The sequence below is a fragment of the Pogona vitticeps genome, chromosome 1 (assembly GCF_051106095.1).
Source record: "Pogona vitticeps strain Pit_001003342236 chromosome 1, PviZW2.1, whole genome shotgun sequence".
NCBI classification, from domain to species: Eukaryota; Metazoa; Chordata; class Lepidosauria; order Squamata; family Agamidae; genus Pogona; species Pogona vitticeps.
The window spans coordinates 323,088,942-323,113,940 of record NC_135783.1 but is presented as its reverse complement, the minus strand read 5'-3'; the positions used below and the strand labels follow the sequence as shown (position 1 = coordinate 323,113,940).

At 41.1% G+C, this 24,999-nt stretch overlaps 1 protein-coding gene across 2 annotated transcripts in view; it reads right to left on the bottom strand.

The window, feature by feature from the left end:
• NRXN3 (neurexin 3) overlaps window positions 1-24,999 on the bottom strand; it is a 1,709,419-nt gene that overhangs the window by 959,384 nt on the left and 725,036 nt on the right. For both annotated transcript variants that reach the window (XM_078393277.1, XM_078393271.1), the window contains one exon: window positions 92-295. In XM_078393277.1, coding sequence (XP_078249403.1) covers window positions 92-295 — 204 coding nt within the window. The remainder of the gene's footprint in view (window positions 1-91; window positions 296-24,999) is intronic.

Sequence of the window (24,999 nt, the reverse complement as noted above, 5' to 3'; positions counted from 1 at the left end):
TCCATCCAAACCAAGGGGGCGGGCGGGGGGGGGAGACAAACAAGAAAACAAGCTCCAGCTAAAAGCCAAGGGGGAAGTCTCTGTACAATACCTAGATTGACCATGAGCTTGACACGGCCTCCATCCAGCTCTAGGCGCAGGGTATCAGCTGAATCGCGTGATGTTGTGGCCATGAGTAGCCCATAAGCACGCTGAGACATGAAGCGGAAGGACACATCCTCTGCCTCTGTATGCATGACCATAGGCATAATGATCTTCATATACATACTGCCATCGTAACTCAGGATGGAAGCCTCTGAAGAAACAAAGAAAATTAATACAATAAATGATGAGCAATATTGAATCCTTTAGTTCTTGAAGTATGCTGTAGATAAACTGTTTTACTACACTTTACTATGCACAAATGATCTCTGGCCAAGAGATCTTTAACAGACTGCATTATTGCACATGGTTTCTCCTCACATCATACAGTAAAAACCTGCCATGGAGGTTAATGATTAGTATCAACAATGGAACTTCTGTACGTGTCAATTGGCCATTTAGAGCCAGTGTCCACCCTTTTATCACAATGCCCAGAATCTCAACTTTTAAGGCTTTGTTCTTTCCTACAAATCAAGATATGTTATGTCAGTTGACAGCTGACTCTTAAGTCTATGGAACAAATCAACAGTGTTTACAAAGTTGGTGAGAAACTGGTTTAAGTCGAAGAGTAGATACATCTGCTACCATATTTGTGTCTTCTATATTCAGAATAAAGAGGAGAGGACTTGAGTTATTGGGGGAGTGGAGAACTGGACTAACAGATCCTCAAAGTTCCTCAGCCACTGTGGCTCAGTGGCCATGCTGGTTAGTTTATTCTGGGAGTTGCAGCCCAAGAAAAGTATATTTCCCAAGCTTTGGGAGAAACACACATGTTGCATAAACTTTGAGAGATACAGAATGCAATCAATTGTGCAGGAAGTGACTGAGACAACATCTACTCTGCAACTGTTTCCTAACCTGGATAGTTAAAGGGGTCCACCTGTTCCAGACCTGTGCTAAAGATAAAAATGCTCCTCTCGAGTCAGGGCTGAGCAGTGATGGCCTTCCACTTGTTCCTGGATTTCAATTCCTATAATCTCTCACCATTGGCTAGGAATGATGGGAGTTGTGGGCTAAACCTCTGGAAGGCCTCTATTTAAATAAACATGAATGGGACTGTTCTATCAACATTTTTACAAAGTATTTCTACAACTTTCTATTATTTGCTGTCTCTCCCTTTAATTTTATACAGAAAAAAAGATGATGGGCTCTTTTTTTTCTGTGCAGTGTTCCTTAACACCCCCCCCCCCAATGGCTGCCAGCATGGTCAGTGAAGACAGACATCTTTGCGCTCTACAGAGTTCCAAGCAATCCTATCCTCTACAGGGATTTTTCTGACTCATCTGCAGATGCTGCACCTGAAGATGTTCCAGGTGCCTAGAAGCAACCTAAAATGAGAAAATGTGGTTAAAAGGAGCCTTCCAGCCACTTTATATATCACTGGAGGCATTCATGAGAAAATAAGACAATCATCTGTTGAATATACTTTGATTTGGATTCCTGCATTAAGCAGGAGGTTGGGTTCGATGGTCTGATAGATCCCTCCCAACTCCCAATGATTCTGGTTTTTGTGTTTTTTAAAAACAGACTTTCATGAAGATCCCACCATACTTGCACACAAATCTCTGCATTGATAAGCGTGTAACTGAAATGGTCTAAACGGAAACTAATTTATCCCTGTCTAAATCAGATATACATTGTCTGCCACAGAATAACTCCATAGAGGGCAGGGCTGTATAAATCATGTGAGATATTCCTGAAAACCAGACTACAGAACAGCTACATAAATGGTCGCACATATGATCCAAGCAAGACGTCATTTTTATGGAAGAGTATACAAACAGATGTTTCCAAAACCTCAGACATATATGACATTTTGCCTACAGAAGTGTCTCAGTCTGTAGTGTCCCAGGCGCCAGCTGCCAGAGAACGTGTCTTTTCTTAAAATGTAAATCCCAAAGTTCTTTCCTTCTGAACTGCCACAAATGAAGAAGCCATTATAGGCATCTGGTGCCATACACTGAGTCATGGGTCTGTAACACACCAAAAGCCTACACCAATTTCTTAATATGCAGCAATCAGTTCCTAGCCCCTGCCCCCCCCACACACTGCAGATGATGAAAAACATGGATTATAGCGAACACTGTTTTAATAGTGGGCACTATACATTGCATGGTCTCTGGCTCCCTTTGGTGGCCAGTTCTGGTAACTTCACCCTTAGAAAAATATATTTCTATGATTTTCCTTTTAATATTTTAAATCTTTCCAATGAATCAGCAGATACTGATCCTGTGAATAAGGGGCTCCTACTGTACTGCTGTGCTGGCAGAATTCTACAAGAGGATAGTGGCTATCATATTAAATATTGCCAATATGGAGAGATGAGGGGGGGTTTGCTATTAACTAATAAAGAGCAAAATATTGTAATCAATTGCATTTGCATTAATGGCTGAACTCCTTAGGTTATGCTCCCTAAGGCTTATAACGACATCACCTGCACTCATTTTTCGGAAACAAAAACATTTTAATCCCTTCCCCACTCACTGTCAAGGTCCCAAGTTTCCCATGGAACCCCTGCTAACCCAGTACCAGTGATTTTTTAATTAGATGAAAGACATTGCCCCATCTTGCTGCTCCCAATGGCTTTGCCACCACAAAAAGGATTCTGTGGGGGCTATTAATGGGGGGGGGGAAATCAAATATTTTGTATTTCTGAAAAGTTGTCATGGCTGATAGTAATGATACTGTTAAAAGGTAATGTTAATTTTAATGCTCCCACAGCTACACTCCTTATATAGAGTGGGTGCATGAACAAGATTTCACTCATAAATCCATTAATTAGATCATTATATCCATGACACGATAATTAAGAGTACATTCCATTCTCAGTATATACCACTTTATATATAAGTGGTATATACTGAGAATGGAATGTACACTTAATTATCATTTCATGGATACAGTGATGTGCTAAGACTTGGGAAACATGGGTTCAAATCTATCTTGGCCATGGAAACTCACCATGGAGTGCCAATGGCGAAATTACTCCTTAGACAGCTAACATACCTTGAGAGCCTATTAAGAATGCCCTAAGTCCAATGGGACTTGATGACACATAACAGCAGCAGGACATCTATTACTAGCTCTTCTAAAAGTGGCCTTGTTGTCACTTTGCCACCTTAAAAACAACAATAACAATTTTAGAACTGCAGAGTTGGACAGAACCCTATGGCTCAAGCCCAGGTCCTATCAAGAAGGTACAATGGGAAACTCAAAATCCTAGGCTCTGCAGCCAAGTACCTAAACCACTGAGTCAGCAGTTCTGTCCTCAATCTGCCACTTTTTCCATTTGAACTACAAATCTCATAATACACCTGCTAGGTAGGGATGACAGTTCTACCATTTGCAACTTTGTAGCTGTTTTAGTTACACTGTTTATGCTCCAGAAAGCAGCCAGTTACAGGCAACGTCCAAGCTACTTACTTCCAAGCTTTGCGTAAGTGCTATTGTTCCCCCCTCCAACTTTCTTCTCCCTGCTTTCTCATGAAGTAACTACTTCTGAACACTGGAGGGAAGCATTTATTCATGTTGAGTGAAAATGGAAAGCATATTTTGCAACAAAACAAATGGAAATTATTTATCATCTCCGTGTCCCTAGGGCTTGGCTCCATTTATGCAGCCAAGTAGGAGAGAATTAAATATCGTTCACAAGCATTTCACACAGTATCAAAGAACTATTATTACTATTCTTACTGAAGCTCCAAGTACATTATTTGCAAAGCCAAGACAGAATTGCTTTAAAAACGTATGATTAAGATGTTAAAACTCAGAGAACTGCTTGGAGAAAAGAAGAGGGAAAAAATCTGGAATAGGAGAGAAACAGCAGCTTTCAAACAGCTCCATTTTCATAAGAATTTATCATTCCTTCGAAACTGGAAATGATGCCAATTTTTCCAGTATCCACAATGTACTTGAGTTTCTTTGTACTTTAAAGCAGATAAACTAGACAAGGTGGCTTGGACATTAACATGTTTATCCTTACTTTATTAGTGAGCTCACATGGAATGTATAAAAGGAAGAAAGAAGTTACAAGCAGATTTTGGAAGAGCATCAGTTTAAAAAATAACTTCAGTTACAAAAAATGGTTCCGGAACTATGCCAATGTCTATGGAAAATTGTCACTATTATCTCCTGTTTGTTGAAAATAGACTGCCTTGCCACAATAAGACAGCTTGTTGAGGTTTAGGAACACAGGAAAGCTGCTTTATACTGAGTCAGACCATAGTGACTATCTTGTCTAGTATTGCTACTCTGACTGGCAGCAACAACTCTCCAGGGTTTTCACAAATGATTTCCCCCCCAGCCCTACTTGGAAGATCCCTGTACTTTCTGCTGCTTTCCTACTCAACTATGTACTAACCAAGCCTGGCTCTATTTTGCTTTCTGAAATCAGATGAAGCCAGTTTGCTTGGGACGGAGCAGTGGTGTTAATCTCCAAACTTATACATGCAAGAATGGCCCTAGAAGCACTTTTATGAAAATGTTTTGGTGAACATGTAGTGCTTTTGTCTTTTGTGAAGCTAAGTGCACAAATATGGCAAGCGCAAAAGGATTGGCTGATTGACTTCCCGTCTGCAAAAATGTGCAACTGTGTACAACTATGAGAAAATCCATGAATTGGAGCATGAAAGGCTGGTGGAGAGCATCTGCGTAAAAATCAAAGGAAAGAGAAAGAAAAGCAACATTGCTGTGGAGATCTGCTACTGACTCCTAAACCAGATGTGGTCAATACCCTCTTAGATCTGATTACCAAACACTCAAAAAGGAAAGACATTATAGTAATGGGAGCCTGCGATTCCTTTGGTATCTACTGCAAGTCCACTTCTGCCAGGAATGTAAATTCCAGCCAGTTCCTGATTGGCCTGGCTGACAATATCATCTGCCAGAAGAGGGAAGATGCAATAAGAGTCTCAGCTATCTTGGGTATGGTCTAATTAACAGGTAAGTAGTGTTCAACAAAATTGAATAGTGATCATACTCTCTATAAGTTTGTTAGGTGCCAGTGATCATACTCTCTATAAGTTTGTTACAATGAGAAAAGGGAAATCTGGTAGTAGGATATCAAGAACTGTGGACTTTAAGAAAGCTGATTTTAACAAATGAAGAGAATACTGTGTCATATCCCATCGTCAGAAATATTCAGAGCAAAGGGAATCCATGACAGATTGGTGTTTCTTAAGATACAAAAGGCACAATCACAAACTCCTATGAGAAAAAAAAGTGGGGAACATCTAAAGAAACTGGGCCAGCTGCTTTAGGAGCTTTCAGATAAATTGACATTTTAAATGCATATTATAAAGAAAACAGGTGGAAGAACAAATCACCAGGCAAGAGTACAAACTAGTAGCCAATAATTTCAGAAAAGATTAGGAAGGTGAAAGCTCAAAATGACTTCAGGCTTACAAAAGAAGTTAAGAACAACAAAAGGAGTTTTTTTTTCTATTTACAGTATGCCTGAAGCAAGAAGAACAAAGAAATGTTAAGTCTACTCCAAGGGTGGGGATGGAAGAATAATAATGTAGGCCACTGAGAAGGCAGCAATAGCTGAACACATATTTCATCTTCTTCAAAAAATAAAACAGCGCTTCAATAGGAGAAACCAGATGTATAGGTATAAGACAAGTGACAGGTAGCTTCGTACATGTAAAATAGATCTAAGAGTCTTAATGCATTAAAAACTTAATAAGAGTCAACAGTATGAAGCAGTGGCAAACAAAGAACAGTAACATTAAGTTTGCATGAAAAGAAATATAGTGTCCAAATCAAGAGAAGTAATAGCTCCACTTTGTTCTGCTTTGTTCAGACCCCTTGAAGAATACTTGTGTCCAATTTTGGGTACCACAACTTAAGAAGAATATCAAGAAATTGGAACATGTCCAGAGGAGGATAACCAGGATGGTAAAAGGTATGGAGACCAAAAACCTGTGAGGACTGGCTGAGAGAGTTGGGTATGTTGAGCCTGGAGAAGAGAAGATTGAGAAGTAATATGACAGCTATCTTCAAATATTTAAAGGGCTGTTATATGAAAGACAGAGGAAGCTTGTTCTCTTTAACTGCAGAGGGTTATAAGTCATTACCATTCACGAAGCGACACTAAGGAAGGGAAAATCCCAGAAGCTGTCTCCTTTTTGTTCATCAGTGAACCATTTCTCACCCAAACACAAAGCAACTGGACTAAAAGCTCTATGAACATGTTGTGTGCATGTTTTCCAAAATATGTCTCCGTGCCTTTTGATATTTTTTTAAGTGGGGGCAGGGAGAGCAGGGAGTTAGCAAAGGTTATCACTGGAAGCCAAGATGATAATCAGTATACTAAATGAAAGAAAGTCAACAAAGACAGGGACAAAAATCAACTCATTTGAAATGTGGTGTTGAATGAGAGCCTTACAAATACCACAGACAGGCAGAAAGGCAGAAAAGTGGGTGCTCGATCATGTAAAGCCTAAACTCCAACTGAAGCAAAAATGAGTAAACTGAGGTGATCCTACCATGCACATGTAAAGAAAATACAGAACTGAATAAAAAAGACAATATTGCTGCAAAAAGTGGGACAGTAGGAAGAGAGGAAGACCTAGCATGAGTTGCTCTTGGTTTGCACAGAGCTGTTAATGATAGGACTTTGGAGAGATCATTAACCCATGAAGTCACCACCACACATCAGCGATCATTAACCCATGAAGTCACCACCACACATTGACAGCATTGAACATCATTGGGTTGTTTTCTTAATTACCAAACAATGCTATAATGACAAGATGGGTGGAATGGTTGAGACTGTCATAAGATATCGACACCAAAATCAACATCCTGTGGCACATAGTGATTTGTCATGTGTTGTTCATCTGATGTATTTATATAATTTTTGGACCTGCTAAAGAACAGATGATTTTTATTGTAACCTGATATGTAAAAACCATAGACTTCAAAGAGAGTGTACTTTCTTTTTCACATCACACACACACACACACACACACACACACACACACACTTACTTTAGTGTGTTATAGTATTCCAGAAATAAGCCAGAATGTACTTATAAAGTAACACATGCAAAATTAGCATAGACTAAAATAAACCAATCCATCAATTCATAGTTATGGATGGAGCAGAGTTCAACAAAGTTAGCCAGACACTGAGGAGAATCATAGTAATCACAACTGTGCTGAATGGGTGGTAGAAATGGCAGCTGCAGTTACCTGAAGACTCTTTGTCAGCTACTGAGGTTAAATAAGGTGAGAGTAAATCTTACATGAGTGAGTACATATGTTAAATGTATTATTGTTTAAGGCACTGGTGGTTATAATTTGTTGCTCACAGACCACATGTGACTCCTCACTACCAAGGATTTATTTCTCCCTCTCAGCCCCCAAAACCTCGTAAGATAAGTTCCCATTGAAATGACAAAACAGTTATTTCCAATTTCTGAAGACATAATATTTTGTATAAAAATAAGCCTAAAGAAATGCTTCCAGGGCACATTTTGCCACTTGCAGGTTATTTTAGAGGAGGGTTGGGGAGGGTCGGAGGGGGCTGCAGCCCATCAAGTGCCAGGGAAAGACTACAAGGACTTCATGATTATCAGCCATTTCCCACTTGCTGATTTAAGGAGAGGGATGGCCTTACCAGGAGGCATTGGGGCAGGTGCCTCAGATCTCAGATGCCGAGAGGTGGACAGAGATGTGTGTGTCAGGCAGTTCGCCCTGAGCCTTCTACACAACGCTTATATCATCAAGTGTATTAAGGATGCTATACTAGTTGCCAGTTTTAGAGTAAAATCAAACTGTCCAATAGAGTTGGCTTCTGTAGATGATACAGGAGAGACTATCTTGTCTTAAGTACTTAAGTCAACAGCCTATATTGGACTGTGAGATATATGGGTGATAATCTACATTTATAAATAACAGATAAGAGAACAGAAGACAACAGAGTAGGAGAGTGGATATGTAGGAGGTATGTGGCATATATTCCAGGTTCACCATTGTCCTCATAAGTCCCACATTAAGACGTTTATGAAGTTCAGCAGTTGTAATTAGTCACAGAAGAAGCTTCTGCACTAATAATCATGCCTAGAGACAAAATATCGGGTTCTGGTATCAACATATAAATCCGAAACAGTTCTGGACCTTATTACTTGTCTGAATGTCTTCTTCAAAGTTCTGCTGCCTGTCTTACCTGGACAAATAAAACAGCCTGGGAGTACTGACACCTATAGAGGCCCATAAAACATCAACAAGAAATCAAGTCTTCTCAGCAGTGGCGCCCTCTGTGTGAAATGCCCTCCTGAAGGAAATACACCAGGTGCCCTCCCTCATACCTTCCAGAAGCTCCTGAAACTGGAGATTTTTAGGGAATCTTTTGGGGAGACCCTCCTCAGTTAATGGGACAGAGGAGGAAAGAAGAAGAAGAATATTCAATGTGAGAATGCCTATTTGTCAATTTTCTGCTGCTTATCCTGCTATGTGTAATTATAGTTAGTTTAGGGTTGGTTATAGTTGATAGGGTTAGTTCTATGTAGTTGTAGAGTTGATTTATAGGAGCCTCATGACACAGTGGTTGAATTACAGTACTGCAGCCAAAACTCTGCTCATGACCTAGGTTCAATCCCAGGCAACCTGCTCAAGGTTCACTCAGCCTTCCCACTTTCCAAGGTTGGTAAAATGAGTACCCAGTTTGTGGAGCAGAGGGCAATGTGTAACCTCCATAATTCAAACTGTGAAGTGCCTAGAGAATGCTTTAAGCACTATGGAGCAGCATACAATCAACACTCTTTGCTTTGCTTTGCTTTATAATATATGTCTGCCTTTTGCATTTTGAAGCATTGCCCAGAATAGTGAGTGGGCTTGATGGGGGTATATAAAAATATCTATAAATAAATAAACATGGGAGCCCACCTTTAAACATTGAAGTAATAGTGTTTTTCTAAAACCCATTAAAATGGAATTAAATTGTTGGAACTCAGCATATCTTCTCTCATGGCTGATTTCAAGCGGGCAGATGAGGGGCAGGGACGCAGACTAGCAAAAAGGTTCAAAAACATTATAAAAGGCAATGGCAACATTTGCAGACAGAGCAAACAACTGCTGGTAAATGTTATTACTAGCCCAGAGATGTGAGGAGCAGAAGGCTGCAGTCTTGCTGAATCATGGCAGGCATATGAGAGAGTAAAAGGGGAAAAATCAAGCTCCTGAAGCCTGCTTCAAATGTCAGTCTAACATTTGCAGATCTGCGTGGAACTGTTTTGAGAAGAAATCCCAGATGAGATGGTCAAGACTGGAAAAGTTGCTCAAACTCAGCAAATTTAATGAGAAGAAAACTATGAGCACTAAAAAATTGTGGTTTGGGAATCTATTCCTCCATCCAAAGGTATATTTACAACTGGGTGTTTCACTGCACTATGAAAGTTGTGGTTAAGATACAAGAAACACATCTCTTCAAATTATGATGCACACTGTTACTGGGAAATCTAGTGACGCTGGCATTCGTGTTGTGAACCGCTCAGAGTGAATTAGTTAGTTAGTTAGTTAGTTAGTTAATTAATTAATTAATTCCTTCACTTATTTATTTCCCGACCTTTCTTCTTAAAAGGAGAAGTTGGCTTATATCATCAAAAGACAATAATTGAAAGCTGGCTTATAAATTGGATGATGTCATTAAAAGAGAATATTTGAAATATTTGAATACAGAAATCTAAAATCAGGACATACACAAATATTTTTAAAGATTCGAACAAATGCTGTACTAATAATGGTAAACAACATCAATACCAAAAACACATTCAAAGCAACAAGGCACAACATTCCATTTAACAACCCCTTTCAGACAGCTAGTCACTAAGAGAAAACCTGTTTTATTTTTGCAAGCATCACCATCAGGTGTAATATGTATGGTTATGGTAACAGATAATTGATATTAATCATATCTTCTCAACTATGACTCTGAGCTAAGATTCTGGGATAATGAGCCTAGATCTGAGGCTGATGTTCTTGATTGATAGCTATAATCTTATAAACCTGGGCTAGGTTTCTATGATGAAATAGGGCTGTATAATAGTTGGACTACAATGAACATGGTATCAGGATGCATTCCTTGAAGACCACATTGCACACTTAACAAGTCCTGTAGAGGAGAAGAACGAAGGAATCCCAGAAGATGCACATCTTCAGGCCAAGCTCAAGGTGTCAGTAAACAGTTATGGCATTGCATGACTGCACATATAAAACAATAAACGGCATCAAATCTTGAGACCCATGATTGAAATGCTAGATTTGGATCTGCCAGAAGGAACACAAAGTGAAGAAGAGAGATTTAGATGCAGAATAATTATTACATTTAATTTAAGGCAAACAAACTTACTTGCCCACCAGTGAACTTTTTTTTGTGTCTGAGAAATAAATCAGTGTTATTGGAAAGTGTTACAGAGCAGAGCAGGCAGCAATTAGGCACATAATGACAGCATACAAGCTGGAGAAAATTACAGTATGCCATTTAATTCAAGGTTCCAAGCTGCACCTTCCAAATTTAAAATACAAGTTCAACTGTGTAGTGTTTATAACACCAGCATGCAGAAGAAGGTTCTTCATGTCCCTTTCTTATGCTATTCAAGTACCATCACTATGTCATACACAACTGTGCAATTGCTGGTGCAAAGATTACCGTGTAGAAAAAGGCATGGAAATGACATAATCTACAAAGAAACATTATCAATATGTTGGCAGATTGTGCCTAACACACCTTCTAATCAATTTATCAATAGTGATAGGAGCGTGTAAGGAGGATGACAGTGGCACAGATGCCTCTGTGGGCAGGTCATCTCACCTTCTCCCTAGTTCCAGGGAATTCTAAACAGCATATTCCCCAGTGGATGTGGAAGACTCCCTCTGGGCAGAATGGGTGGTAGGAGAACCTGTGGCCAAAGAACCCATGATGCTAGAACAGGGAACCTAGATCGGGGCTCCAGAAGAGGAGGTGCCAGCTGAGAACCAGGTGAGGAGAGGCAACTTCTGGAGGAAAAAGAGAAGGAGGGACTATGGGGAGTGCAGGATACAGGGAGGTGTTGGAGGCAAAGATGCAGAAGGTATCAGAAGGAGAGAAATCTTCTTCGACCGGGAAATCTGGTGGAGGTCCCGGACTGCTCATCAGCTCGCTGTGATGAGTTTGCCATTCATTTTGAAGGAAAAATCGCTAAGGTTCGCAGTGGGTTGGACTCCATTATTATTGCAAAATCAGAGGATGTGTCCAGTGTGCTGTGCTTAGGTCAAATATTAATGGATGAGTTTCAATTGTTGAGATCTGAGGATGTGGACAGGGTGCTTGGATCTGTCCATGCTGTCACCACTCCGCTCGACCCTTGCCCATCTTGGCTAATTGGAAGATCTGCCGAGGGGTTCGCACTTGGGTCCAGGAGGCTGTGAACGCCTCTTTGAGAGAGGGAGTGGTCCCTACCGCCTTGAAAGAGGCAGTAATTTGACTACTCCTTAAAAAGCCTAACCTGGCCCAAGGCTGGTGGCTAATTACCGACCAGTGGCAAACCTCCCTTATTTGAGCAAAATGTTGGAGCAGGCCAGGCAACTCCAGGCGCTGCTGGATAAAACAGATTTTCTGGATCCATTTCAATCGGGTTTCAGGCTCGGTTTTGGTATGGAGATTGCCTTGGTCGCCCTGTACGATGACCTTTGCTAGGAGAGAGACAGGGGGAGTGTGACCTTATTGATACTCCTGGACCTCTCAGCAGCTTTCGACACCATCAACCATGGTGTCCTTCTGGATAGGCTGGCTGGGTTGGGAGTTGGGGGCACTGCTTTATGGTGGTTCCGCTCCTTCCTGGCTGACCGTGTCCAGAGGGTGGTGCTGGGGGACAGTTGCTCTGCCCCATGGCATTCATGTCATGCGGTTCCTCAGGGCTCGATACTGTCCGCCATGCTGTTTAACATCTACATGAAACCGCTGGGAGAGGTCATCAGGAGGTTTGGGCTGAGGAGTCACCAATCCAGGTGAGGCGGTTTCTGTGCTGAACTCATGTCTGGACCTGATAATGGACTGGATGAGGGTTAATAAACTGAAACTCAATCCAGACAAGATGGAAATGCTGTTAGTTGGTGCTTCGCCGGACAGGTTGGAGGGCCATTTCCCTGCCCTGAATGGGGTTACACTCCCCCTAAGGGACAAGGTCCGCAGCCTGGGGGTGCTCCTGGACCCCAGTCTAACTCTGGAAGCTCAGGTGAACTTGGTGGCCAGGGGAACCTTCCTTCAGCTGCGGAAATTGCACCAGCTACGGCCCTACCTGGATGAGTGGAGTCTCATGACACACACGCACTGGTAACATCCTGCACAGATTACTGCAATGTGCTCTACATGGGGTTGCCTTTGAAGATGGTCTGGTGACTGCAACTGGTCCAGAATCAAGCTGCATGGCTGGTGAGTGGTGCAGCCGCTAGAGAACACATCAAGCCAATTAGTTGCTGCCCGGGCCCAATTCAAAGTGCTTGTTTTGACATATAAAGCCCTGAACGGCTTTGGCCCTGGATACCTGAAGGACTGCCTCCCTCCATATGAACCTATCTGGCAGTTAAAATCTAGCCAGGGGGCCCTTTTGAAAGAGCCATCCCTCAAGGAGGTAAGAGGGATGGCTTGTAGACAAAGGGCCTTTTTGGCAGCTGCCCCCAGACTATGGAATGCTCTCCCAACTGAGATGCGTCTGGCGCCGATGCTGATGACATTTCGGCGCCAGGTCAAAACCTTCCTGTTCCAAAAGGCTTTTAATTGAAATAACATCAACTGTGGGTCCTGATGGCAATTTTTAGAGTATCTCTTTTAATTGTATTTTAATTGTTTTATCTTTTAATTGTATTTTAATTGTATTTCAATTGTTGTAAGCCACCCAGAGACCTTTGGGTAGAGTGGGCTGCATATAAGTTAAATAAATGAATAAATAAATAAATAAAAAGGAAGAGGAACACTGAGTTCAGACAGGGGACCTGCTGCTACCCTGTTTCCCCCAAAATAAGCCTGAAAATAAGCCCTAGTATGATTTTTCAGGATGCTCGTAATATAAGCCCTACCCCAAAAACAAGCCCCAGTTAAGCGAAACCCTGCCCTCCAGCATCGTGCAGCAACCAGAAAAAGATGACATGACTGTATCTGAATAAATGTAGATTGCTGTACATGAAAAAAAATAAAACATCTCCTTAAAATAAGCCCTAATGTGTTTTTTGGAGCAGAAATTAATATAAGACCACAAGCACCAGCAGAACTTCAACAAAAAAGAGGAAAGTTTGAAACTCAACAAAATTTGGCTCCTAGCTCTGAAAAATACAGTGTGCAAAAGGCCAATGAACTCTGCCCAGCTACAAGGACCGGGGATCACTACACACAAAAGAGCAGCTAATGACACCCATCAAGCACAGTGACAGATAATCTCTCCCCCTTATCACAACAGTACACCCACAACAAGACACACTAATCACCCATCTCCTGAACAGGACAAAAGCCTATCTCACAGCCATAAATACAGTACTCCACTCCCAAGCAAACTACACCAGAGCACAGAGTGCTGTCCTCTGAAGGTGCTGGCCACAGAGACTGGCGAAACGTTAGGAAGAACAACCTTTGGAACACGGCTGAAGAGCCCGAAAAACCCACAACAACCATAATATAAGACCCTTTCTTATTTTGGGGAGAAACACGGTAAATGTGATGATAGAGGAGACAGAGGAAGAGGGAGCTTGTGAGGGAGGGGACACCCTAGGATCCCAGTCTCTCTGAAGGAAGATCCCTTGGAAGAACTGGAAGCTCTCCAGTGGCTTGGAATACATATCTAAAGAGGACCTGGATCCTGGTACAACTGAGGTTGCCAAAAGATGAGATGGAGGAGCACTTTAACCCTCAAGCCCCTTCTTGGCCCAATTACTGAGGGCAACAGAAATACTGGATGGAAAAGCACCATCCCTGGGAACCTGGGCCAGGAGAGCCAACTGCCACCCAGTTACAATGCTAGAGGGGACAAGAGGCAACAGGAATGCCAGGGCCACACCTTGGAGAGACAAGCCCACAGAAGCTGAGAGAGTCACCGCTGCCCTCAGTGCAAGCATTTAAAGCCTCCTTGCTATGGGCCTTGAGGTGCTGGCCAACAACCCCACATAGGATAAAAGGACTTAAGACCCTCCCAGTGATGCTATCCAGAGGGGCTGTTGGACCTGAACTTAGACTTGAGGGAAGTGAAGGGAATTGTCCCAAAGGCTGTTCAGAGTGGTTTGTTTGTCTTCTCCAGTGGTCCTCAAACTTGTTCAATTCAGGGCTCCCTTGACTCCATCCCAGAGCCTTCACAGTGCAAAAAAGGATGCCATTGCCACCATCACCTCTGCCTGTTCTCCTGCACAGGAGGACATCCGGGGACAGGGGAGGGTGGCTTATGCCGGAATATGAGCCTGGGCACAGGCAAGGTGTTGAGCACAAGAGGGAGAGGAAAGTAGCGGTGAAGGATGACAGGATTCCGCAGCACTCCTGGCTGGATTTGACAGTGCCTCAGAGCACCAAAGCACACACTTTGGGAACCATTGGTCTTCTCCATCCCAGTTACAATAAACCCAGTTTGTGTTGAACTACCTTTGGTATGACCACCGAAGAATTGATGCTTTTGAATTGTGGTGCTGGAGGAGACTCTTGAGAGTCCCCTGGACTGCAAGGAGATCAAACCTATCCATTGTGAAGAAAATCAACCCTGAGTGCTCACTGGAAAGACAGATCCTGAAGCTGAGACTCCAGTACTTTGTCCATCTCATGAGAAGAGAAGATTCCCTGGAAAAGATGTTGGGAAACAGTGAAGAGGACAACAGAGGATGAGATGGTTGGACAGTGTCATCAAAGCTACGTACCAACATGAATTTGACCAAACTCTGGGAGGCAGTGGAAGTCAGGAGGGCCTGGCACGCTCTGGTCCATGGGGTCACGAAGAGTCGGACACGACTTAACAACTAAACACAAACAACACCTTTGGTATTGTCTATGGATTTGGGAATGGAACAAGGAACCACCTCAGACACATCTAGAGCCTATGGGGTGTACAGTGTCCTTTCCCCTTTTGCAATGGGCAGTATCCTATTTCTTTCATAGTATCATTACGAACTGAATTAACTAGAGAAGGAGAAGGGAAGAAAGAGAATGATTTTCCAAACGGCAGAGGGTGACAGCATCACAAGGGTGAAAAGACAGTGCTAGACTACCAGCACACATATGGCTTCCACTTCTAAAACAGGTGCACTTTCCCTTTTCTGCAATATAAAGTCCTTCTTCTAAATCTTGCACTGCTAAACCATTCCTGTTCTGCAAGTGGTTTTCTGTTGCACAGAGCAAACTAACAAAAATGTTGTACCAGCAGGTAGATCAATTTAACAGAACTCTAGATTTTATGCCCAATTTTAAGAGCAATTTAGAAGGCGGCCATAATTATAGAAGTCAGCCCACTGCCAGTCTAGTACTTGGAAACAATAGAACAACACATTTCATAAGGAGCTGCAGGAGCAGAACTAACTTATCCAGAGACACACACAGTATGTAGTCCCATTATTCAAACCTGCAACCAAATTACTGGCATTATATATTTTTCAAAAGGACGTTTTCTATCCAATCCTAAATGTTGGTTTTCTGGTCTGAGCAGTTAAACCTTCTGTGACTTCTTGAACTCCTGAAAAGAACAGAAATCAGCTGCTCTACAACTGCAAATGAACATAACAGGACTGAACAGTTCTCATGGGTTTATGCTCATGAAAGTGGCCAGACACCTGTAACTTCCCACATACCCCTATATCACAAACACACATAAATACCCTATAACTTTTCAATAAGCCTCAGTGAAAAAAAAATGTACTTTTTTTCTGCCAAGGAGTACATTGTCATCTGCTCAGGGTAAGTTGTCCTTTTACAGAGGACAGTCCTCTTTTTTAAAGCATTTACAGTAGGACCCCTGTATCCCAAAGGGGTGAGTTCCCAGTCCCCACCCCCACAAACGGTCTCTGGCTCCATCTAATGGCTAGTTCTGGTAATGATGTTATGCAAATCTATTTCTCTACTGATCACTATACATAGCAAGTTTTCTGGCTCCCTCTAGTGGCCAGTGCTGGTAATTATATATTACCAGAACTGGCCACACACATATACAGTATATTAATTTTTTTTTAAATATTTTTAAATTTTTCAGACCGTGGATAACTGAATGAGTGGATACAGACCCCATGGATAAAGGGGTCCTGCTGTACATTTGAAGGGCTCTTTGGTCCAATTCTGATTAATAAAAGAACCATTTAAAAAAAAGAGAGTGCAGGGCCATTGATGTCTATCCACTTGGACAGCAGATTCATCAGGCACACAGATCACTCACATAGTCACAGTTCTCTCCACTTGAGAAAAAATAATAAAAACCATTTATAAGATTGCATCTGTGCATTTAAATTAATATATGTCATGCAACTCTTCTTTTATCCTTTTTTGTCCATTTGTGTCTGTTTTTTAGTGATGTGCAAGTGGCCACCCTAGCTGTCAGCCACAGGCTGGTAATGGGAAAGACTATAGTCAAAACTGGACAGTATTAACTCTTCTGCTTTTACTCTTCTAGGCTTCTTCCCCTCCCCTTTTCTCTCTTCTCCTTTTCCAGTCTGCCTCTTCTTCCTACTCTCTTCATGATGCCTCTCCCTCAGGCTCACCCATTTCTTCCCCTGTCTCTTTCTCTTCAGCTACTGCTAGACTGCTCTCATTAGATGTCTTTCTTGATCATTTCCAGAAAGCTCTTGAAACTAGAAAGTCGTCTGAAATTTGGCTGAGGGCAACATGTGGCCGAAGGGCTGAAGACATTGGCACTTCAGGACTGCTGGTATAATTAAATACCTCAATCTCTCCTAGGGCACCTCTTGCCATCAAATCCTCAGTCTTTTCCCCTCCAGGACTAAAATAGTAATTCCCACACCCCTGATCGTTTAGCTAAATTTTGATCCCAGCCTTCTGATAGAGGGCAACCAAGCCAAATAGAAGCCTCAAGCTTCAAAACAAGGCAAAAGTGGGGAAGGAGGAAAATACAAACTGCTTGTTGATCCTTTGTTTGAAGAGATGGGACATACTACTTGAGGAGGGGTTCCCCCCCACACACCATCAAAACTGTTTGCATGCTACTCAATAATGCTTTCCTGGCAACCATGCCAAGAATCTTTGTGAAGAAGATGGATATTGCCATAAAAAATGAGCTATCTGCTTAATTTTTCCAGTGGTCGAAAAATAAAGATGTCATATGCTTCTGTATTTGTTTGGGGTTTTTTGTTTTTTGTTTTTTAAAGAAGATTAATCATCACTATTTCCCAGCACGTTGAGCAGTTTGTCTCATATATTTGCACCTCGCAGGGTAGGCTCCTTTCCACACCTAATATAGAAATATGCTTCAACAATGCTCAGGGTAATGCTCCAAAGAAGAATTGCACAGCATTGTTGCCTCAATCTTGCAGGAATAGATCTAGTTCAATTTATTTCTGTGTACTCAGGAAGTTAGCAAAAGCCAAAAATCCATGAGATTCAAGATGTCACCTCCATCTCTCAACAGAGAAGCATTGTCACTTGACATTAACACAACAGAACTCTCCAGTTCAGCCTTATTCCACATGGAGCCACAAGCATTCCTGGAAAACAAACTTGTTTCTTTAAGCAAGTGTCTTCATTCACAAAGACCTGCTGTGGGTCCATTAATTTACTGGAGAACTGTTGGCTTTTGTGAGTTATGTAAGGAAGGCAACATGACAAAACAGTTCATGTTATATAAGTTCCCCATGAGAAAACACTTCAATGCATTTTTTTAAAAAAAAAACACAGTGAGTCCTCTTTTAAGACATACTAATCTCTAAGATGGCATTTATCAGAGCTAGGAAGTAGCTAGTTATAAGTTGTGTCTGTGATTATTTTTGGAGTAATCAGAGTTAACTAAGTTACTAAGTTAAGTGGCAAAAGAAGTAATATTTTCTAGTCATGTTTGAATTTTATGTCTCAGCTAGAAGAATCTTTTTTTGGGGGGGAGGTATTGCAAACTTATTTTCAAGGTGTCTCATCAGTAAAAATGAAGAATTTACAAAGTACTGTATTATTTACTTGCCTATATAGCACCTGTTAGGAAAAATGGACCCATTGGTTGATGAAACATGATACATAGCACATAGTTCTAAATTTCTTTTTCTTCTGTAACAGTCTCAGTATTTTAATTGGGGGGAACAAATTAATTCTTTAGCAAACAACTCAGAATCATGTATTTTTATCAAGAAGCTGAGTTTAAAACAAAAAAATAAATTATGGCCAACCCAATAGATTTAGAATGTATCTGCAGGAATAACTCAGTAGCATTTGCTGATTAATTTCATGCTTGCACAGAGTGATTAATTGAATCTAGAGAACAGCAACAGTTTCCAAATGCAGGCAGAACACTAAACACAAAAGGACAAAAGGGCAAATTAATGTCTAGGCCACAAATTCTGATGAGATGTTGTATATACTTCTTTACTTTTTCATTAGCCCCCTTTCTATTTAATTTATACCTAAATGATATAGTATCTGTCCTATCTAATCCCAAGTTTTTTCCACTCCATCTAAAGCAGTGGTCCCCAACTTTGGGCCTCCAGATGTTCTTGGACTACAACTCCCAGAAGCCTTCACCACCACCTCTGCTGGCTAGGATTTCTGGGAGCTGAAGTCCAAGAACATCTGGAGGCCCAAAGTTGGGGACCACTGATCTAAAGGACATCAACACTTTTGTATGCAGATGATGCTATTCTCCTGTCCTATATCCAGGTGGGGATGTGAAGACTATTAAGGGCCTTAGGTGCTTGCTGTGCCAACAAAGATCTCCAGGTAAATGAAACCAAAACCCAAAATTTTATTTTCTGGGAAAAGAAGAAATGGCCGTTGAACAGGTAACTGCATGAGTGAGCATATTCATATAAATACCTTGGAGTAACATTTAAAAGCTCAGGAACATGGGTCCTATAGGATATATAGAATCTGTAGCTCTGTTAGCAGAGGCATCCGCAAATGCTATTTATTGTTTCTCTTCTGGACCAGGCAGAAAAATTGTGGCATAAAAATGTATAAAGACAAACTGCTCTCCCAGATGCTTTATGGAGCCGCACTGTGGGCTTTTTCAAATATTACAAAATTGGAATCTGTCCAACATGAATTTTGAACCAGAGCACTATGGGTACCAAGATCTACTTCCATGACTACAGTCTGCTCTGAGACTTCATGCTACTCTGTGAGTATTCTTGCTAACAAAGCAGCTGTGCTGCTCTGGCTTAAGATAGTGTTTTCATAAGGCCTCACCATTGGTCTCATTGGTCTTTGAAGAAATGGGAAGGGACCCCTGGGCAGCTAAGATATCAACAACTATATCAAAGCTGGGTTATTCCCCAGCCTGCCTCCATAGGAGGGGATATAAGGCAGCCCAAAAAGATATCATTAAAAGATTATATGATACTGATATCCAGACTACCATGGCATCTGTAGCTAGCTGGCTACAGTTCCAATAGGATATACAAAGGCTTTTCTTGGCCTTTTGGAAAACTGTTCCCAAATTTGTCCCTTATTAACATACATGAGCTGAGACATCTGCTAACTAAATGCATACTAAACTCACTGCAGTTAAAAGAGATTCAGGGATGTTACATGGACCAACATGGTACAGGCAGACACTGTCCAGCAGGATGCTCTAGAACAGAGGACATGGTACACTTTCTAACAGAATGTCCTCCTGTATGCTGATATGAGGGACTAATACCTTAAACCCTTAACAACTGGGAACAAGAAGACTTTCCATTTATGTATAGCTTCATTCCTACTAGCAGGCACAGACTACTATATATCCTTTCAGACCACTAAATTTATTAAACTAGTCATGGAAAGACCGAACCTATTGCCTGCTTCACAACTTTTTCAAGTTAATTTCCCATCTTGTTAAAAATTTTTTGAGAATGCTTGTTTTATTATTTTATTACTATTATTGCATTATATTATGTTTTTCTGCTTGTTTACATTACATTTCAAATACTATTTTAAAGATTGGTTTTATTTCTCTTGTGTACGGCCCAATCAGCTATAGAGGATTGTGACAATCACCTCTATGAAGCACCTACTTTTTGTGCCCTCACATTGGTTCCAGTCTTTGTTTCCCTCACTGCCACCAGTGGATTACCTCTATCCACAATATAAAAGACGTTTGTCCAAACACTTGTCTGGTAAATGCAAACAGAACTTATTTATTGAAGTGTAGCAAAGTTAATAATAATCACAGATGTTCTTCAGAAGATCATTGTACACAAGCAAATCATTCACAAGCTTCTCTATACATACTTTCTTCTTGCCATATAATTAATTAATTAATCAATCTCTATCTCTTCTGCCTCTGACTCTTAACTCTCACTGACTCTCTCCTGACTGACTCTCTCCTGACTGACTCCTCTTCTCAGGCTCCGCCTTTTAACCTCTCTCTCGACTCCCCCTCTCCACCACATTTGCATGGACATGAATAATACATGACTTATTTTGCATAACAAGGGGTGAACGCTACAAGTATATATGTATGTATGTTGCTTTTAGTGCTGTTTGTTAATTGTCCTGAGCATCATTTTAATTGACAAAAGTTGAAATATGAAGTTACTATTAATAGTTATTTAACAACTGTGATTATATCTATAATGTTTAGCAGTTGTTGTTCACCTGTTTCTTGAAAACAACTAAAATAGCTGTCTGTAAAGATTCCCAGTCATCCAGGTGTGGTTATCTGGAAGATGAGTCATGGCAACTGGACTTCTTCCTTGTTAGGTTCAAACATTTCACTACGCAACCAAGTAGCTTCTTCAGTCTGAGAAGAGTTGGTAAGAGATCCCAGATATATCCTCCACATTGGGTGGGACCAGGGGGGAAGTGAAACCAACATGTAGGATATATTAGGGATCTCGTACCAACTCTCCTCAGACTGAAGAAGCTACTTGGGTGAGTAGTGAAACGTTTCAACCTAACAAGAAAGAAGTCCAGTTGCCATGACACAGATAATTGACATAGCTGTTTTTTAGTTGATCAGAAAACGTGAATGTTACAAGTCATTAGCCTGTGATACAAAATACACTCTCCTCCTGTCAACCACGGTATCACCTAAACCCCCCAAAACAGAGCACAAGGCCACAGAACAACCTGCTGTACAATTACAGTGGACCCTTGACTTACACACAACTTGACTTACAGACTTTTTGAGTTACAGACTTCTCTGGCCGCAAAATTTAGGTTTGACTTGCAGACTGAGATTTGACTTACAGACCAGAAAAAACCCAAAATGGAACAAAAACGGCCTGTTACGGGATTAATCGGTTTTCAATGCACTGTAGGTCAATGGAGACTTGACCTACAGACTTTTTGACTTGAGAACCACCTTCCAATACGGATTAAGTTCTCAAGTCAAGACCCCACTGTAATATTCTTATCCTGCCATTTAGTGAGGCCACATCCCAGAAACAGTAAACATTAATCAAACATTTGTAAAAAAAAAGAGGGGGGGGACACAACTGTAGTTACACAGTAATAAAGAGTAAAATCTTCCACAAATTGCAGTTACAGTGTGATTATATCTTTGTTATTAATTATAGGTAATTAATTAACTGAAATAAGATCCATCCAAGCTGTGGTCTGAGGGTGCATCATGACCTTGCTGAAGTGAACACTGGTAAAGTGCTTTCAGTCGTCTTCTGTTTCTTTTAGTTATGGTGATCATATATGTGCAGATAAATTAGCTGGTTGCAATATGGAATGAATGGGATGACTGACAGGCAAATGCTGAATGACATTTAGGATCTTTATCATGATTGAAGAGTGGGGAAAGGATCTGCCTCTTTGACACTTGGTTGACTCACTGTTTTCTCAAGTCAGGGGTGGAGGAAAGAGTATAAAAGGGTGAGTATTTATTTTAGTTAGATAGGATTGTGAATGTCGGATAGGCAATGGGGTTTAGATTTGTTACAATTGTAAACTTATACTGTATAGGTTAAGACTTAGTTTAAAACTGAGTATGATATAAACAAAATGTAAGTTATAAAAAGATATGGCTTAACTTGTATAGGAAGGCTGCATGATATATCTGTGCCCTTACTGATTGTTTTTATTTTAATTCTTAGTATATGTTCTTTTTTAAACTGAAAACTCATTTTGTTGCAATATAGCAACGGTCTTGTTTCCTAGTGGCTGTTATCAAATAATAAAAACACTGGCTGCTTGGCCGTAGTTCAGCAAAGGGGAAATGGACAGAAAGAGAAGTACCACTTTCTTTCCAAAGGCATCCATATTGGCAACTGAGTGGTAGCAAAGTTACTGAGCACTCATTGTCCTAAAATATGGCTGAAGTAAAAAAATTTTTGGGGGGGGAGAGTGAAGAAGAGGCCAAGGAGTCCAGAGCATTTAGACAGCAATGTAAAGGATTGTGTTAGATGTCTGTCTGACTAGTAGCAGGCGCAAATCCACAGGCAGGAATCCCCGTGGGCTACTGAAATGTTGTGACCTGGCTGAGAGAGGCTTGAGAATGTCACAGGAGGTCAAACCATTTATGTAAATAACCAAATCAATTCGGCGGTGTGGGCCATCTTTCACACACACTGTATTAAAAGAGTACAGGGCACATGTCATGTCTGTGTGGCCCTCAGCAAAACTGGCAGCACATACCCCTGCTCCAGGGAGAAACAAAAGTACTGTTTCTCACTGGAATTGAGGAGATGCTGTCATAGGGAGTTGTGGGGACAACCTCCCCCACAAAAAAAAAAAACACTGTGAAGTTTGTCCTGCACCTTTCATTTATCACTGTATCTTTGAGAACACCCTATCAGTGGTTCTTAACAACATTGCAGCATCATTTTCTTTATCACTTCACTCCAGAGCCACATACGGACTTCACGACTGAAGGGCAAGAACCATGCTCCAATGGAGCCCTTTGGTGCCCTCAGTGTATCACCTCTCTGTGTCTTTGTGGGACTTTAAAGGGTGGTTTCTTTAACAGCAGGTCACCCTGTCCTCAGACTGGCATACTTGTTAAGGGGGTCCAGGACAGATGTCAGTGGTGGGTCCTGCAGAGCACAGGGCCCTGCTTCTTGTGTTGACATTCAGACTGTAGGAGGAGGTGGGTTACATAGTAGAAAACCATGCAACTTACAGGTCAGGCATTGCCCCATGTTTGACTACAAGGCAGTATGATGCTTTGTACGTGTTTGGTTGGATTTCAGATGTCAGTAGCTCTTGTTCTGACAATTCTGGCTCCTCCTGGGTGGAACCTTGTTCCTCAGGTTTAAATCTAAACCATCTGATCTGGATGCCTTAGTGCTTTTGTGTGACTAGCCTAGGGAACTCGTTCTGTCAGGCACACTATATATTACCTTGCTTTTATCTTGATAATGTACATTCTGCTAAAGCGATTGTGAAGGCTGCACAGGGCAGCTTCATTTCAAGTCCCAAATGTCACTTTTGCCAGGGCAGATTTTAAGCAGGGGACAGAATCCAGGCTTATTATCTTGACAAAGGTCAGCTGGTAAAACTGTTCTGGGCTACATTCCTCTTTAGCATCACACAATTCAGGCATTGTTGTCAAGCTGATAAATAAATTCAATCAAACTTCTATACAAAAGAAGTCCCGACAACCAAAGAAAGGAAAGGTCCAAGCATGCCATTTCAATAAGTGTAATCAACAATTTTATCTTTCTACTGCTAAAGCACCGAACAAGCATTTTACCCTGGAGTGCCTTAAGCTCAGAAGAATTCATTCGACCAGATAGGCCTCTATAACCTGATAGTGACATGACCCCAGTGAAATGACAGCATTTGGAACATCAGCCAAGAGAAAGGATAAATAAAAGAATGTTGCAATACTATTGAGAGTCACTGATAGGGGTGCTTTCAAATATACAAGATAAAAACCAGTAGATATAAGGCGCCCTTTTCATAAACCAGCAAGCAGGCTATCATGATGTCTGAAAAAATTTTCTCCTGAACAAAATACAGCAGCCTTACTTAATGGGACTAGGCAGCCTCAAGAAAGCAACTGCTTTCAGATGATAACAGAACAACTTGGAGAGAAGTAGTACTACGTTAATATAACTGCAGTGTATTATCATAGCAAGACAAACTCCAAGTTTCATAGTACAGATGGATGACTGTCTTGTGGGCAAGAATCCTGTAGAAGAAATGGAGTAGCCCTTATAGTGAACAAAAGAGTGGGAAAAGCTGTCCTGTGATACAATCTCAAAAATGGTAGCATGATTTCAATACAAATCCAAGGCAGACTTTTCAACATCACAGTAATCCAACTTTATGCACCGACCACCGATGCTGAAGAGGCTGAAATTCAACATTTCTATGAAGACTTACAACACCTTCTAGAACTGACACCAAAGAAAGATGTTCTTGTCATTACAGGAGATTGCAATGCTAAAGTAGGGAGTCAAGAGATAAAAGGAACAACAGGTAAGTTTAGCTTTGGAGTTCAAAACGAAGCAGGGCAAAGGCTAGTAGAGTTTTGTCAAGAGAACAAGCTAGTCATCACAAACACTCTCTTCCAACAACACAAGAGGTGATTCTACACATGGAAATCACCAGATGGGCAATACTGAAATCAGATTGATTATGTTCTCTGCAGCCAAAGATGGAAAAACTCTATACAGTCAGCAAAAACAAGACCTGGAGCTAATTGTGGCTCTGATCAGCTTCTTATATCAAAACTCAAGCTGAAGAAAATAGGAAAAACCACTGGGCTAGTAAGGTATAATCTAAACCAAATCCTTTATGAATACACAGTGGAAGTGAAGAACAGATTTA